Source organism: Zosterops lateralis (genome assembly GCF_965231275.1).
Source record: "Zosterops lateralis genome assembly, chromosome: 4".
Lineage (NCBI taxonomy): Eukaryota > Metazoa > Chordata > Aves > Passeriformes > Zosteropidae > Zosterops > Zosterops lateralis.
In genome coordinates, this window is record NC_139765.1 from 11291676 (window position 1) to 11308942 (window position 17267).

The 17267-nt window shown below is 39.6% G+C and overlaps 1 protein-coding gene across 2 annotated transcripts in view; it reads right to left on the reverse strand.

Annotated features, from left to right (window-relative positions):
• DERA (deoxyribose-phosphate aldolase) overlaps positions 1-17267 on the reverse strand; it is a 47233-nt gene that overhangs the window by 11586 nt on the left and 18380 nt on the right. For both annotated transcript variants that reach the window (XR_014589785.1, XM_083858825.1), the window contains exon 6: positions 16059-16187. Coding sequence is in view for 1 of the 2 variants with exons in the window: in XM_083858825.1 (XP_083714951.1) it covers positions 16059-16187 (129 nt within the window). In the remaining variant the exon portion in view is untranslated. The remainder of the gene's footprint in view (positions 1-16058; positions 16188-17267) is intronic.

Genomic DNA, 17267 nt, shown 5'->3' on the forward strand with positions numbered 1-17267 from the left:
CTGCAACTGAAATACAGCAACATGCAGTGACACAGGGAGAACACATATCCTTCCAAGACTTCCAGGACTTTTGGCATAAAGTGGCATTCTGCTCAGAGGACCTGCAAACCCACCTGCTGTTTCTGCTGACAAGGCAGCAGTGACAAAATAGCGCCGTATCAAACGTGCAGGAAGTCCCATTAGCAAGTCATCTTTCTATTTTATGAGCACCCAAACCAAGGGTCTTCAGATTCACACACAATTAGCCTTATGAGGGGTGACCAGGTTAACAACCCTCTGAAAATAAGAGGCAGGGCAAGATATAAAAGGCTAATGTAGCAGCTAATTCTTGTCAGTGGAGTCATCCTTAATTGTCTCACTTACATGTCCTCATCCTTAATTGTCCCACTTACAGGTCCTTATCCTGCCCCAGCAGCAAGATAAAATACATCCCCCGTTAGCTTAACTTTGCCATCCAGGAGGAGAGATGCAAAGCTGTAACAACTCACTTTAGCAGTAGCTCACCAGGCAGCTTTAGCTCCATGACATGAGGCTATACTGCCATACACTTGGTGAGGTGCCTGCATGTGTTTTCATATGCCTCTGTCTCAGCTACCACTGAAAAATACTGGTTTATAACTTGGTTTGTTGAGAGCTGCCCATTTTTTACAACTCTTCAAAAAAATGCCTGCACAGAGGGGAAAAAAAAAAAGTAAAAATCCCATCATAGGGCTCCATGGTTAATGTCTGTTTGCAAGTAGAACAACCTTCTGAAAACCCATCCGACCATCCCAGCTTGGTTTCCAAGACTCAGAATAGATGTTCCCTTTCTTGAACAGCACCTCCAGCAACAGGGGTTCTGCAGGACCCTTAGGAACACTTACACATGCACACAAAGGACAAATTATCAAGTCCATACTTACACAAAATTCCCTATAGGTGATATCTGAAAGAATTCAGCATTGTTGAATTATGCAGCTTGCTAATGCACTGTTGCAGCATCTACCACAGGCCTCCACAGAATACAATTACTTAATTAGTATAGTTTCTTGTGTGTTCATTTAAAATGTTTCTTTAGAAGGTTCAGCAGGAAGAGCAACACCACCTCCTGTTGCTCAGCTACATAGCACAGGCACTTGCTATTTTTATAGCATTCCTTCCAGTCCAATCCCTACGTGCCATGGAGAAAGAGGAGATAAATAATTGACATGTGTTGGAACCCTGGGCACTGAGAATTTTAGACTTTCTGTGCTGACAGGCACTGACCCCCAAGCAAACACTGCATTTGACCTGAGGCCTTGGAACAGACTTCCAAAATTGAGTGATGGCACTGGGATTATGAGTGTGTAGTTTGAGTAGAAGTGTGTGATATCACAGGGTAGAAAACTTAGAGTTTGAGGTTTTAGAATATAGTAATATAGATAAAAAAATGGAGGTTTTAGGGCAGAGGCTGAGTCCTTCTTTTTCACCTTCTTCTTCATGGGTCTGGGTGGTATTTTGTGATTGGGTAGAAAAGTCTGCATTGCGGGCCATGGGTGGTTGGTTATTGGGTTAAAAGTTAAAAAAATCTTAATTTCTTAATAATTTCTTTAATGTCTTAAAAATCATTTCTTAATTGGACAGTTTATCCTTAAAAGGTCTTGTAGAGAGAGAGATGGGGGCCATTTTTAGTTTGTTAGCTGGAAGTGCTGTAGAACTCTCAGCTTGTGAGACTGTAATATAGATAAGAATTAATAAACATCTGAGTCCAAACAAGAAATACCACCTCAAGCATTTAATCCCAACTCTGGCAAAAAGAAGATAAAATGCAACAGACATGTGCTCTGGGTCCAAAGACCCAGCTGGAATCCCTGTCACTGATGGCACCTGGCTTGGAGCCCCACTGGAGCCCAGAAGGAATCATGCTCCCATCATGTCCCCACATTGCCATGCAGCAGCAGTGCTGGGAGAGGCCAGGCTGCAGAAATTCAGGGAATTATGTGCTGCTGGAGCTGCCACTCCTCTTCCTCTCCAAGGAGGAAGCAGCAGGAGTGGCTTGTTGTGGGACAACAAGGAAGTTTAAGGAATTCCTGCATTGTTACCTGCTTGTTAAATCTCACATTTCTTGACCAGGATCCCATTTTTCTCCTTTAAAAGGGCGTACCACATAGTGCACTTTGGGGTGCTACACTGTATGACCTACATTACCCTTATTTATTTTTGCAGATGGCACTACTGGAACTGCTGAAGCAGTTTGCCTAATGACACGTGGCAAGCCAAAGGCAGAAAGAAGAAATAAATCAAGGCATTCCAGCACCTAATCCTAAACTTACTATCACTGGAAAAAAACACACCTTTGTCTCAGCTTATCCACTTGCAGTGCTGATTTCCTCCACAAGCCATTCTGTGGGCTACTTTTTGCCACACTCCTAATTTTTGGGCAAGATTCAAAATACAAGAGGCACCAGTAGGAACCTCTTTCTAGCGCAGCTTAAGAGTGCAGCACAATGCACCAGGGCAGGAGGCAGTGCTGGGGCACAGCTCCAGCCCCAGATTCCCAAATCCATGGCCTCCTCCAGCAATTACTGATGAAGAAACATTAAGCTTGGCCTCTCCTTTCAGTCTGAATGCAAGCACTGTCAGCACTGAGCCACGGGCTCCGGCTAGGATGGGTGAAAAACCAAAATGCTGCGGGAGAAACTGGACTTGATTTGAAAACCTCCCCTTATAAGCTTCCTTTACAAACCCTGAAATGCATTGCATCACTTCCTTGTTCCCAATTAAATTAAGCTAAACAAGGATGAGCTAGCTTAAACTGTGATTTAATTAAAACAGCACTAGTCTAGGTCAGGCTTTTTTCCTCTTGGTATTCTTGGTTTTGGATCAATACATCTCAGCCTCTCAAAATGTTGTGCTGGACATGACATATTACAGACTGAGGTTAAAACCCTGATATATCTACCAGTAATAGCAATTGCAGTTGGAAGAAAATAATAAATATGCATGATGGCTTAGAACCACAGCAATGGCATATTGCATTCCATGCTTTAGCAACTACATTTAGCTTTGTACTTTTTAACACTGATAACAACTTTGAAACAAATATGTTAACATTAAAGCTCAGGTACACTTAGGTATTGTCTATTAGCTTGTAACAAAATTACTCAAATTGAAGAAATAGCTGTTTAAAATCAAATTGGAAATACTGCACACTGAATAAAGCAAGCAGAAAATCAGTCTACTTTATCAAGAAGGTGCTATGAATTTTAAAGATTTTAAAAAATCCACCATCCATAATACAGCCAAAATCATGACACTTCAATGTCATTTTGAGTGTTTTTCAACACTTGATGTTAAAAGCAGTTTAAGATTCTGTTCCTACGCTAACCCAGAGAAAGGCAGATTAATTTTTGAGATTTAAAAGTCTGTGCCACAGTCAGAATCCATCCAGCATCCAGCCTCTTTGTCATGCAGAGGACAAACAGCAGCATCAGCCCCTCTTCCACACTGTCCCCTACAATCAAAGGCAGCTGGCACAGCTCAAGGCTTCAGGGGGATTTCCAGGATCAAAGGTATTTCCTTGAGGAATTGGAAGGGTCAAAGTTTTGGCTTCTGGCTGTGCCTGAAAACCAAAGAATATAAGGTGCCAGATGTCACCAGACTCATCTGTTTGTTCCCACCTGGCTTTTACAAATCAGGTAGAACAGATTTCTCAAGGGCTTGCATGAGGGGATGAATATTCCACTTTGGTGGTTACCAGGAAAATGTGAGGCACTTTCAGCTTATTTTTTTAGGACAATCAAACATCTTCAACACCAACAAGTTGCAAACACATAGATTTCACATGGACTTTCTGCATTCTCCTGATGCAACAAATATCCAAAGGGTAACACCATGGATGGCCTTACCTATACATATAAGGCACCACAATGCTTGTTTTTAAAGGGCATCAATCTTAAAGCTCCTACTTTTCAGGAAAGTTTCCCCCTCAGAGTGTTTCCTTTTTCTTTCACCACCTTGATAATTTGGCAAAACTGCAAAAGCCCATGTGTTTAGGCTGCAGTGTAGGTGAGAACTTCCAGGTACAGACAGATGTTTTCACTACTGTCAGTAGGATTAGTTTTGCAATGATTCCAACTCTTCAGGCAGCCTGAATACCAAAAAACCTGCCAGCTCCCTTCAATGAAAAAAGCAACCCAAACCCCTGACTGTGCAGCCACACTCCAAGCAGGAGGCACCTCTCTGCTGGTGGTCAGGGAAAGAGACTCCTGGTTTTTTTAAGAAATCCTTTTTTCCTCCCATTGCATTATTAACAATGCTCACATGGCAAAACTAACAATTTGATTTCAAAGGGATGTTTTATGAAGGTGTGTTGCTTGATAAATTCAGTTAGACTTTTCTGGCATAACATCTACTGAGCACTACTTCGATGAAGGAAATAAAAAAGACCAGTAAGCACCATCACAAATAGGGAGTAACTCATAAAAGAGTTTAATTTAATATGCCAGGGAATTGTTTCTCCATCTCTCTTTGTCAACAGTCTGTGTGCTGACCTTACCACAGACTGGAATTATGGTGAGCATCTCAAACCAAAAGCACCAATGATCTGATTAAATAACTGCATGAGTTTGGGTTAAAAAAATTATTGAAACAGATAGAGAAATGCTGATTTCACCAGTCCACTGGACAAAAAATATCATCACAAACATGATATTCCAGTCTTCAAACCTATGTCTTACAGAGAGGTTTTACATATTTAAAAATTTACACTAAATATACATTGTAATTTTGAACTTTGGCATTCCACTCTTTTTTACTGAAATACTATGAATCAAATAAATGGAATATGAAACTCTCTTTGTGCTAGATGTGTATATATATATGCATCCTCACAGGTATTTAGTGGCAAGTTATTAAATGTCACTATTCATCGAGACAGCACATTTTCTATCTTTCTTACAGGATTAAAAAAAAATAAAACAACAAAACCAAAAAAAAAAAAAAAAAAAAAAAAAAAAAAAATAATCTATATAAAATTTGCAGGATTATTTCAGAGCCTCACTCTGGTATCAATGATTTCTTCACTGAGATGTTCAGGACCAGAGGTGGTCAAGCAGAACATCTCCCATGTTTTGCTGAGGCACCGGGAAGCACAACCACCCTCCCTGCACTTTTCCTCCTGGCACAAACAGCAGAAAAAGCCAGCAGGAATTCCGTGTTCAGCATTTCCCAACACCAAATCACACGAAAAGGTGTCTGATAAGTATTTACACTGGAAGTTGCTGTTCTGGGGTGAAGTACAGTGATGTTACACATCCCTTATCTATGAACTAAGCACTGTATTCACCTCCGTGGAGGGCTTTAAGGCCCCCAGACATTAGCCCGAAGTAAAACCACATTGTCTCCATTTAATTACCTCTCTTTTCATACTTTCTGAGATCCAAATTACTGAGTTAAACAAAATGGTTACTAGTAACAGGAGACCATTGATAACCAGCAAGCTGAGGTGGGTGTACGTGCACAGAGTTCAAAAGGAAATGATGCTGCTGCACGCTGTTTACTTCTCCAGCATGAATTTATAAAGTGAATTAGCAAGAATTAAAAGGATTAAAGTCCCAGGAACCGATGAAGTCAAAGAGAAATAGAAAATGGATTCACTCCTAAAAAGATAAAATTATTTAACAACTTATTAAAACAGTTCATCACTGTAATTAAAATCCAAGAGCCTAGAAAAAAGTGCCAAAGAAAGGTAATTATTTATGAGGAGACTTTAAAAAGCCATTCAGAGTGAATTTGGGAGAGGATCAACCTGAAAGAGTTGGTAGTAAAAAGAAATCGTTTGTTTATTCATAAAACTTATTTTGGTCTAGCCTACCACTAAGAATCCCTAACATCTGCTCAATGGCAGCTGTAAGTAACATTAGGAACACTCAGCCAATTTATATCTTTCCTTTTTATTAAAAAGTAAACAGGTCTTTTTAAATTATTCACTAGTAAATTAACATAAAAATCAGTGCTGTAGCTAACCATATTTTGTGGAAAGGCATCTGCAAGCTATGCAGGATCGTGATGATCTCAATCTTTCTACATTTCACTGACTACTTTACTCTTTATGTGATGTCCCACCTAATTTAGCAAATGAAAACCTAGAAAACTTACAAGCCATACAGGAGTCACTGCCATGAATAATACAAAATACATCACTGATACCTCAAAAGCCATATTAGTTTTCCCCTTCTGACTTTAACTGACTCTGTTCTTATCATTCTTTTTCCTTCCACTGTATAAAAATTCCCCTCAAATAATTTCAGATCTCTCCTGCTTCTTTCATGAACAAGATATTCATTAGATAGGAAGAAGCAACAAAATACAGTGATGTGACTAATTAATAATTATTTGTTCATATCTGCAGCACTTTTATACTTAAATAGCAAGGTGCTCTGCATATTCCTGTGTTTCACTGCAAAACTGTGTTCTTAAGACAGTAAAAAAGGCACAGGAACACTTCAAACCTAAAAGCTTCTCTTTACCTCTCACTAGCTTTTTTTTTTTTACTCAATCTCTTCAGTATTTTAGAAGAAAAATATAGTAGTTTCTTCTTGAGTTCTCTCCCAGCTTCAGTTCTTACTTCATAATACAAGCAAGTGCCTGCAAATGAACTCACCAAGAAGTTCTTCAAGGCCACGGAGTAGCTCCATTTATTTTACTAGGATATTTTTGTTTTTCTTCTAGGGGAAAAAACAGCATTTCTACTTAGTTTAAAGCTGGGCAGTAATTCCAGCCCAGGCACTGGAAATGGTTACAATAGCACAGGGTCCACCCAGCTGAAGTTCCTACAGGATTCTGCCTTGAAGCTGCAACCGGCGACCAAAACAAGCTGCTGAGAATCTGGATTTGCTGAGATCCAGAGCAGCTGCAAACACAGAGCCTGTTTACAACATAAACCTAACTAGGCAGCCATCAACAGCATCTGTGTGGAGTCAGGGTAGCAGGGAACCAGCTGAAAAATGACACCTCTTCCTCTTCATCCCGCTCCATTATATCCCACCAAGCTGCTTCCACACCCTGGGGTCAGTTCTGTTCCAAAGCTCTATTTATGAGTTAGGCTTTGTGCTTCCTTTGAGTTCTCCACAGATTCACTTTCCAGGACTAGTGGGAAGGAGGCTTTTGGCAATATACACCTCACAATTTTGTATTCCATAATTTAAGTTCAGTGTGAATGCATGGAATATGGAACATCATCCCTTGATTCCTTTTTGGTCCATTAGAGATGAATTGGCAGATCTTTGTGACAAACTACAAGATTTCACTCCTGTGTTGTTTGGGATGGGCTGGTAAATTGGACATTGGACTGGCAGCAACATGACTGTAAAGGTGATGCAAAGAAGATGTTATACTCAAGGAGAGCTCCTGGTATCACCAAGGAGGAATCTTTCCTACATCTCCCTTAGATTTAAGGAGAACTCAACTTTAGAAATCAGCTGCAGCTGTACACTGCAGGGAAATCACTTCATAGCCCAAATGCTTGCAGGAAAGAAACATCAAAGGTACAAAAGACAATCAGATGTCAGATCCCTGTTGACTTGCCATGAAGACTAATGGCCTTTGCTGTCAATTTAGTCTTTGAAAAAATCCCTCAGAAGGAGAACTACTACAGACACCTCTAGGAAAGCTATTGTCTTTAGTAACTATAAAGTACAGGCAGAAATCTTAAATTGTTTAATCTTAGAGATGATAAATTTTAAAACGGCAATTTCTGAAAAAGAATTAAAAAAAAAAATCAGGAACATTTCCCAGAGGATTAAATTCCAAAGAATACTATCAAAGAAAGGAATATCTTCTATTCTTTCCAAGATCCCCCTAACACAATTTGAGCTGTAACAACAAGAACTAGAGGAACACAGAAAGGCTGGGAGACAGACTCCAAATAACTCAGGTATCTGCCAAGGAAATTCAAGTTCCTTGTGTAACTCATCAAAACCACTGCAAGCAACCACAGGGGCAAGCTGGAAGAGTTTCTTTCCAAAGACCATTGAAGTGAGCATATTCTATGATAAATGCATTTGACCAGTCCTGTGCAGCTCAGTGAGGAGTGTGTTGGTGCAACCCAGCAGCCAGTTGGGCTATTCAGCATTTCTCTGCACTTCATGATGTACCTCTTCAAAATGCAGAATCAGCACCATTAGGATGTGATTTAAAAATTTCATGGATGTCTTTATATCAATATCAGTGTGTTCTAACATTCAGGTAAGGAAAAGAATCCATGCTCTCCTCATGGGAAACTTCTTGGTTTTTGTCTTGGTTTCATGGTTCAATTGTTATTTCACTTATGTTTGTGCTCATCTCTTGTTATGTCTCTTTGTTTTTCCCTGTGCTCTTATGATTAAAAGGTATATTAGAGTGAGTATCCATAGATTTTTGAAATAGCCTAATGATGTTCAAGATCACATATTCCTGATGGATTCTTCCACTCAACACATTTCCTTTCAGAACTCTAAATCCACATTGCTGCTGCCATGAGTATATGTCTTCCAATTAGACAGGCACAGCCACTAGGCCTTGATACCTTAAAAAGCAACAAAAAATAAATAAAATAGATTTAAAAAATCCAAGACCTACAACCCTAAAATCATGCTTAGTTTATTTCCACATCTATATTAAGTTTCTGTTAAGGAAGTGGATTTTCTAACCAGTGTTCCTACTTGCAACCCCTTAAAAGATACTTTAATATTTCATAAGCCAATTTTATATAATTGATAGGTACAGTAAATTAAATATTTATTTATATTTTTCACTGGTTTAGTAGAATTCAACACCCGCTGCTGACAGAATAAAATAAATCCCAACCTGAAATATCAGAGAAATGAATAGTACCCAGTACATCTATTGATTTTACATAACATTTCCATGTTTTAAAATTGCATTCTCTCAAACCATTACCTTCAATACCTGAGCTTCACAGATGCAAAGTTTTTTTGCCAGGGAGCCCTGTTATTTGGCTGGCATGTTTGACTGGAACTATTCACTGTGCAACAATTTCCAAGTCTGAGGTGATATGAAACTTCAGAAGTTTTAATTCAAATTCTAACAAGTTATTTAACATAGAGACAAGGTTTCATTCATGGGGAAAATTAACCCAACAGGGGTGCTTTCTCACCTCTCTGCATCAGTTGTTATAAATTGAAAGTATACCGTTTAGATATTCCTTAATTAACATGTTTTGGAAAGATCTTGAATATCAGCAAAAGCAAACAGCTATTCAGGCACTGGGGATAATTCACTAATAGAAGGTTGACCCCTCTCAACAATGTGTTACTCTGTCAGTACCTGCCCACTCACTGCAGCCTAGTTCAGAACCAGCTCCTAAGCACAAAGAATATAATAAAGAATAGACCCTTTCTTAAAGGTCAAGAAGCAGAAATCAGCAACTAAACCCTTCTCAGAGAGAAGGACAAGGTTGAGGTTTTTAAGGAGCTGTCACACTCCTGCCCCTTTGCAATTCCACTTTGCTCAGGGCAGGGAGAGCACCAAAGCAGGACAGAACAGGCAGAACTCTCCCGTTGGGAAGCACATTTTGGGCAGAACAGCTGCAGGAAGGGGACCTGCCTGCTGCTCCTGTCTGCTGCAGTGCACAGAGCATCAACTTGGAGCTCTGCTGGCTCCCACCACCACTGTCACCCCCAGGGTTGGTTCTACAGGAAATCACAGCCAGCAGCTCCCACCAGAAAATGTCCAGACCTTCTCCTGCTCCATTTCCCAATTAGGACTGTGACCAAGAGCATTCCATCTTCAGGCCCAGGCATAAACATTTCTACCTCCTAACAAGAGGAACACATTTCTGTTTATATCTTAATGTACTAAGCCTCACAAAGGTTCTATAAAACGTGTAAGTGTTAATTTTACACACAGAAAGCCAGAGAGGCAAGAAGAGTTATCAAAAGTGATGATATGCTAGAAGTCATTCTGCAACCTCAAACCATCTTCTGGCTTCTGACTTGGTGTTCTTCTGGTGAGAAGTGCTTGGAAATAGCACTGCTTCTATTTGTAAGTGGAGATGGTGGAGGGAGAAAGTCAAGTAGTGGTGTGGGTAACACAAAATCAAACAACAGGTACAGAGCTGACAAGTTTTACATTGTTTTACACTGATATTTCTTCTTTGACTTCATTGAAGGGTATATATTCTTTTTTTATTATAATTACAGGAGAGGACCACTAATAGAACAGACCTTGCACAAAATTAGCAGAGTTGCCAGGCATCCTGTTCTGACAAATATGACTGCCCCCAAATAAAGATCTCCCCTCAGATATGGCTGTGTAGGCAGGCACACACTTCAGTAAGCACATAAATAAATGCATAACAAAATGTGCCATTGCATGCACGTCTGGGTTTTTAACAAACTGCAAACAAATGAGGCTTCACTGTATGCACTCTAACTCTGTTCTCACTTCACAGACTCTCTGTATCTTTATTTTTCCCCCAACATCTTTGTTTCTCTTCAGTGTTACTTCTGTCCTCTACTTACCCATGCAGGGTTCTGTTGACTCAACTGGAAAGGCTTTTCATGAGAGCCTGCCCTAGCCTGTCTCAACCACTTTCCATTCCTTCACTTCTCATTCCCTACACACATATTACTGAGCTCCAGACAGATTTTTAAGTCTCATTTCACATTCCTTCAAGGTCTGCTTTATTCAAGCTCCACATTTTTTTTTTTTTTTTTTTGTCACCAGTCTTTGTATGGCCTCTCATCAGCAATTCAGACCTGAGGATATTGTGATTGCATTGTTGGAACTTTTCAACTCCAAGCTTATCTATCACGTCTACATTATTTCTAGTGATTAGCTGCAGTATCACTGTTAAGCTTGTAGGCAATTACCTCATTTAAGGGAGCATCCTTATAGTGCCTCACTGAACATGCTGCTATCTGCATTTTCATACTACTGGCTTTCTTTATTTCTCCCCATCCTGTACCAGAACAAATGAAGTCACTTGTTCCTGTTCCAACCTCTTTTAGCCTGATCGTATTTAAAGATACTCCATCTTTTGATCTTACTCCTAATCCAATAACTTTGTTACTCTATGATATCATTCAAAACTTCGAGACAGAAAACCAAATCTTGGTTTTCCACAGCACATTCTGAGCTTGCTCTATGCACTAAACTTTCAGCGATGTTAACTAGCACTCTGGAGGTGCAGAACAACCACAGACCATGCAGAATGCAGGATATCTGCTGCAGCAGACAGGGAAGTGACCAACTCCCAGTGTGGTTCCACGGCAATAATCACTGTCCTGATAAGCCCCTAACTGCAACCACCTCTACATTCAACACAGTGGCCAAGAAAGCCTCAGTCAGCAGTCAGTGCTAAGGATCTCCCCACACACTCCCAAGAGTGAGGACTCCCTGACTTGCCCCCAGCCGCACACTGGACCTTCAGAGCAGAGCTGAGCATCATCTGTCACCCTGGGGAGCATTCAGAGACAGATCACGTCCACAGAAAGGAGCTGCTTCTGGAAGAAGACAGACACAGATTGCCCCTGGTTTCTGATGGATGTTTTACAGGTAGAGTGCACCCTTGACAGACACACACCGTAAACTCAACACAGTTTGGCTGGATTTCAGACAAGTGAAACAAGACACAAAGTGAGGTTTTGTTTGTGTTTTGCCAAGTCTCCTCCCTTGGCTTGCCTTTCATTTGCAAATGCTCTGAGCTCTAATACCTGACGGACTTGGTATCAAATTAGAGCTGAAGTTGTAGACACATAATTAAACCAACACATAATACAACTCACATGCTACTAAGGGGGCACCCTTGATTTTTGGATTGAGCATGAGATTTAAACCCAGAAACTCACAACTGATCTCTGTTTGACTTTTGCTTTTTCTGTTATTATCTTTGTCTCATATTTCACAAGGCAAATGTAAGATTTACTCTGCTAATGTCAGTTATGTGCTTTCAAGATATAAAGTACTAAGCACCAAGTATTATTATTTATTCAGTAGTCTTGTTTCCTATGTTAGTTGCATTTGAGCAGAGCATGCCTTGCTTTCAGTTTTGCTAGCTTGGTTTCCTTGGTCTCCCATTTTTCATGAAACAGTCACTTGGCAGAAGTTTTGGTTCACAGTGGTCCACATCTATCAATAGGAAGTCAGCCCTGGCACTGAGATGACTGCTAGCATGTTTACAGCCACACCACACCACCCTGCTCAGAACAAATCTGTGCAAAAAGTGCTCAGAAGAGCAACAGCTATTGGCATCTTAGACTTCGTCTTCCCTAATATTAACCCCAGGATAAAAATCTTATTTAGAGCTGAGGTAAAAGATTTGTACAGCCAGGCATTATTTTGTGATGTTCCAAATCATCTCTCTCCTGTGAACTGCAACACAAAGCTTTTCCTCACTGCTTGGCTATGTTATTTCTATTTACTTTGGAATGAACAGCATCAAAGGATCTAAAACCATTTCTGCTCACATAATCAATATGTTTTAATTTTCCCCTTCTAGGCAACAGAAACCTTATTGCTTCAGCCACCTTCTGCTACTACCTGCAGGATTTTTTGTGCTAGAGACTTTAGAAGTTGGTTTGTTTTAGCACTAATTGCCTTCCTAAATCCAATGTTTACATTAGTCATTATCTCAACATATTGCTTATTTGACTAATTGTTTAATGACTTATGAAAAAAAAAATGTTTAAAACCAGTAGAGCTGCAGAAGAACATATATCACTATTTCCTGGTTTTTACACAGGTACTTGTTTAGATAAATATAAAGAAAACAAGTATATTTCACATGCCACTGCTGTGCTCCCTCAGCTTCCCAAAATGTGGTGTAAAAGCAGTTCTCACAGTCAAAACAACAAACTGCTTGTCATTTTGTCTTGAAAAGATCAAGTTTTCACTTTCAAAGTACCTTTACTTAATCACTTCCTCCACCTCTTTCCTGGTCTGCATATCTTAATGATTATGAATTGTTACACAGTATAATAAAGACTTGTAATTAGGTAATATGGTTTTCCAGAATAAAAATCTTATATATGAGCGAAATATGCAATTAAGTCATCAACAGTTTTACTGAAGTATTCCTTTCCCACTGCAAGTTCATCTTTCCCTTCCTTGGCTATTTCTGATGTTTGTGTCAAGAAACAGAAGTTTAAAAATGACCCACCTCTCACACTATGTACAAGAAAGCTTTCTTGAATGTTCTCAAGAAGAAATTGAGAAAATTCTTCTTGAAAACTCTCAATGAAGAAATATATAATAGTTACAACTAGCATGGGAGAGTCAGGCACCCATCTGTGTTCCTGTGTGTCTTGTTTATTTCAAGACTCTACTTAGGCACAGACTTGAATGTCTCTTTTAGAAATGGACATGATTTACACAAGGATTCACCAGACACCGAACACCACTAATTACTTTATTCTCTGTCCCCAAAGCAGAGTAAAACTGCAGTCAGTTTTCCTGAGAAGCTCAGGCACTCAAACCACCACCAGGACTTGAAGAAGTACAAGAAATGGCAGCGGATGCTCTAAACCAATGACCCAAAATCTCTTGATTCAGTGCTAGGCATTTGTCTCCAAAAAATCAGTGTGCTCCTTTGGCAGTGGGACAGAGGCACTGCTGTGCAAAGCTCCCTGCCATCCTGTCCTCCTCAGCACTGCAGAGATCATTCTTGCCAGGTGAGTCACTGTCCTTAGAGGGATGTCAACCTCTTTCACTCAGAAATAGCTTCTTAAATATTCCATATTAAGAATTTATGGCATGTCAGTCAAGTTGGTAAAGGCATGGTTAAAAGAATTTAAGATAACTGTGTGTGCCTCCTCCCATGCTGATGTCTTTTCCCTTATGACTGTACTGGAGAAGGAAGCAAAAGCAGCCATGGAGAATTATTTCAGAGACAACAGGAGTCAAGAGCCACCAGTTGACATAGAGGAAAATGATAGATGGTTTATATTATATATAATATAAACTTATATTATATATACTAAAATATAGTATTATATTTTTACACTAGTTTATATTATAATAATTAAATATATCTGGTACATATCTAATATATAATATAATAATTATTATATTAATATTGTAAATCTCATATATTTACATTATATATATATTATACCTCTGGTGGCTTTGTGCTTCAGGATTTTTGGTGAATGTGTGCATGCTCAGCAAGGCACTGCAAACATGTGTAAGCCCAGGATTTTGTGCTCCCCACGTGATAGGCTGGCATCATGGATAGTGCAGTGTGGACAGTTTAAGGACTGCACATCCTCAGTTGCACTGGTAGAACTGCATTCAAAGCAAGGCAATCAAATTACTGAGGATGTGACCATGTTAAAAAAAAAAAACAACCAAAAACAAAAAAAAAAACTAAAACACTGCCAGCTTATCAAAAACACCACAGCAAACTAGTTAACCCTTTTCTGGAATAATTTTCAACTGTAATTCTTTGAAAACTCAGCTTACAGCGACATATGAGAAGCACTTCTAACAGGACAGCTGAAGAAACTGCATTTGTCTGTAAAGAACAGGAGGAACTGGTCAGAGGCAGCAAAAACTTCTAAAGCAAATTTTCTAAAGCACTTCTAAACACTTTTTTCAGTTGAATCTACTATACTGTGGATTCACTTTTCCAGCAAAATTATACAAATATACAAATAAAACAAAATTCAACTGGAATTCGAGGCTCTCAGCAGTTCTGACAAGTTGGAATCTGAAAAATCTGGCCTTCAATGCAAGTATGTAGAGCACAAATAAATTCTTATTTTTATGCCTACCCACAAAGAAAAAGCAAAAGATTGAAATAAGGAAATTACTGGATATATTCAGATGGATAAGTATCTTGTAAAGTGAATAACTAGGCAAGGAAAATCATTAACAATAGAGCCATCTGCTGTATTTCAAAAAAACTACACCAGCAAAATTCTGAAAATGGTAAAATGCTTTACAAGCTGAATTCTTCACCACTCAGTGGCACAAAAAGTGATCATAATGATTAGTGCATCAGTTTAAATAAGAGGAAATGTGTATTTCTTACACCTCTTCTAACTAAAAGCAATATTTAGTGGCATAATACTGATCGTCTGCGTCTAATGATACTAATTGACATTGTAGCTGGGCTTGTTAGAAGTCTGAAATGCTCTCCATTCCATTTGAATCACAGAAGCACAGACTTGTGTATGGTAACAGTGAGGTCAGCAGCAAGCTGAATATTTATTTAAATACTGACAAGACACTTGATTACATGTTTTCTTGCTTCAAAGTTAGAATTTCAAGTCTGAAGAAAAAAAAATAAGGAAAAAAATCAACACAAAAAAATGAGGGGAAGTTTAAAAGACAGACTAACCCAAGTGGTTCTTAGTTATGTCTTTACACTTCTAGAAATAAACTTGAGGAGTCCTGTGGGAAAAGCAAGTGCCTGGAAGCCAATTCCCAATTTTGCACCTCCAACACAGCACTGAAACACGGAACTATAATCCTGGTTCAGATGGGAAAAGTTGTACCAGCACAGGCCCAAAGCTGCAGAGGGAGAATATACTGCTGAAAATCTGGGATCAAATGGATGCTAAGCTATGCAAAAATGTAACACCTACAAAGTATGCACAGCCCCTGGAAACTGTCCTGCCCACTGGAAGGTTGGTTTCCTGAACTGCCCTCTCAGAGGGGGTCAGAAGTGATCACAAACCAAAACTGAGAGCTTTTGGCATGAATCCTCACAGAGAAGTTCCCCTTGCATTTAAAACAAGGTTGTGATCCATCTACCTAGACTCTACCTGGAGGTCAGCACGACTCACTCCAGAAGTGTGTCTGCCCCAAATGCCTTTATTAAATATTCTCATCAGATCAGATGTTTGACAGCAAATTTTACTTGTTCCTACAACCCTTGCCATTCAGCAGTTTCTTATTTAACATTTCATGTAGTTTTTTCGTAGGTTACACAAAACAAGTGACACTTCACTACTCCCCCTGCAGCTTCAGTAATTGCTACACAAGTTTTTTTCCATGATTGACAAAATCAAACTTCCACAACTGGAATTTTTTAAGCCTCATAAATACTACAGCAGAGACATTCTTGGCTTAAAGGGAGAACCAAGTGCACTTACCTGCCATCATAGCTATCATACTGGCTTTGTAGACATTGTCAAGGGAGCCCAGTTCACCTGTGGCCAGGATGGTTTTCAAGTGAGCTTCTCCACAGGCGGCGCGGCACAGATGGATCTCCTCGTACAGAGCTGGGGACAAAGGCACGTCATCAAATGAAATGATCAAAGTTGCCTGAGAGATGTTTTCAAGTATGGCCATAATTTCCCCTTCTGGATTAATTTCCACATCCAATCTTGTAATTAGTCGTAGCACTCAGGAACTTAAGTTTTGTAAGTTCAGTGAATTACATGACTGGAGGTAATTAACAGTGCTGTGCAGTTTCAGACTTTACTTAATACCTGTTAATGTCTGTTCTCTCCAAACTGCAAATGTACGAATACCCATGAATACATCAGGAGTAAAAAATCCTATGATAGTAAAGATTGATCTTAAACCAGCTTTTCCAGTAATAAATATGGTGTACAATGAATCACTACTCAGCTTTGTTTTCCTCTGCACCTGGCCAGTGAAACCCTTCCACCCTCCCTGGAAAAATTCAGCAGTGCTCTCACAAAAGTTTACACATAAGGAGACTAAAAGAGCTAGAAATAGATGAAGCACTGCTGTCAGAAGTTGGCTGCTTGGGGATGTTTAAGATTGCCCCAGTGTGGAGAGAAAAGCAGCTCTTACGGTGCACAGTCACTGTTTCTGGGTTTTGAATTTAAAAAAAAACTAAGATGCAAAATGAAGAAACAGGATGCTTTGCAAGAGGGGACTTTTGACAAACTGTACTCAACCTTCAAACACATAATCAAAAAGTTCTTTGACAGAAGGCTAAAATTGAACTTTAAATAAGTCCTGCTAGAACAGTCCAGGCTATAAAGACTTTTTTTTTTCCACTACTAGACTTCTTTTCCCCTCAGCCCTTAAGTGAGACCTGGAAGCATAAGGCAGGGTTTGGCAGCTGTGGGAGGGCCCTCATCTGACTGATGCCATGGGCACACCAGGGTGTCCAGGGCTGGAATTGCTGGGCTGGCCTTCTGAGACATGCTGCACACATTAGCAGACAACTGGCTGATGCACTTAGCAAGTCCCTTTATAGACACCAGGCATCACCTTGTTTCTTACTGTGTACCAAAGGTGTGAATTAATCAGTACTAGCATGCAGTCTAACATGTTTTATTGATCAATTGGTGATGCTCCAGAAACCTACATCAAATCGAGGCTCA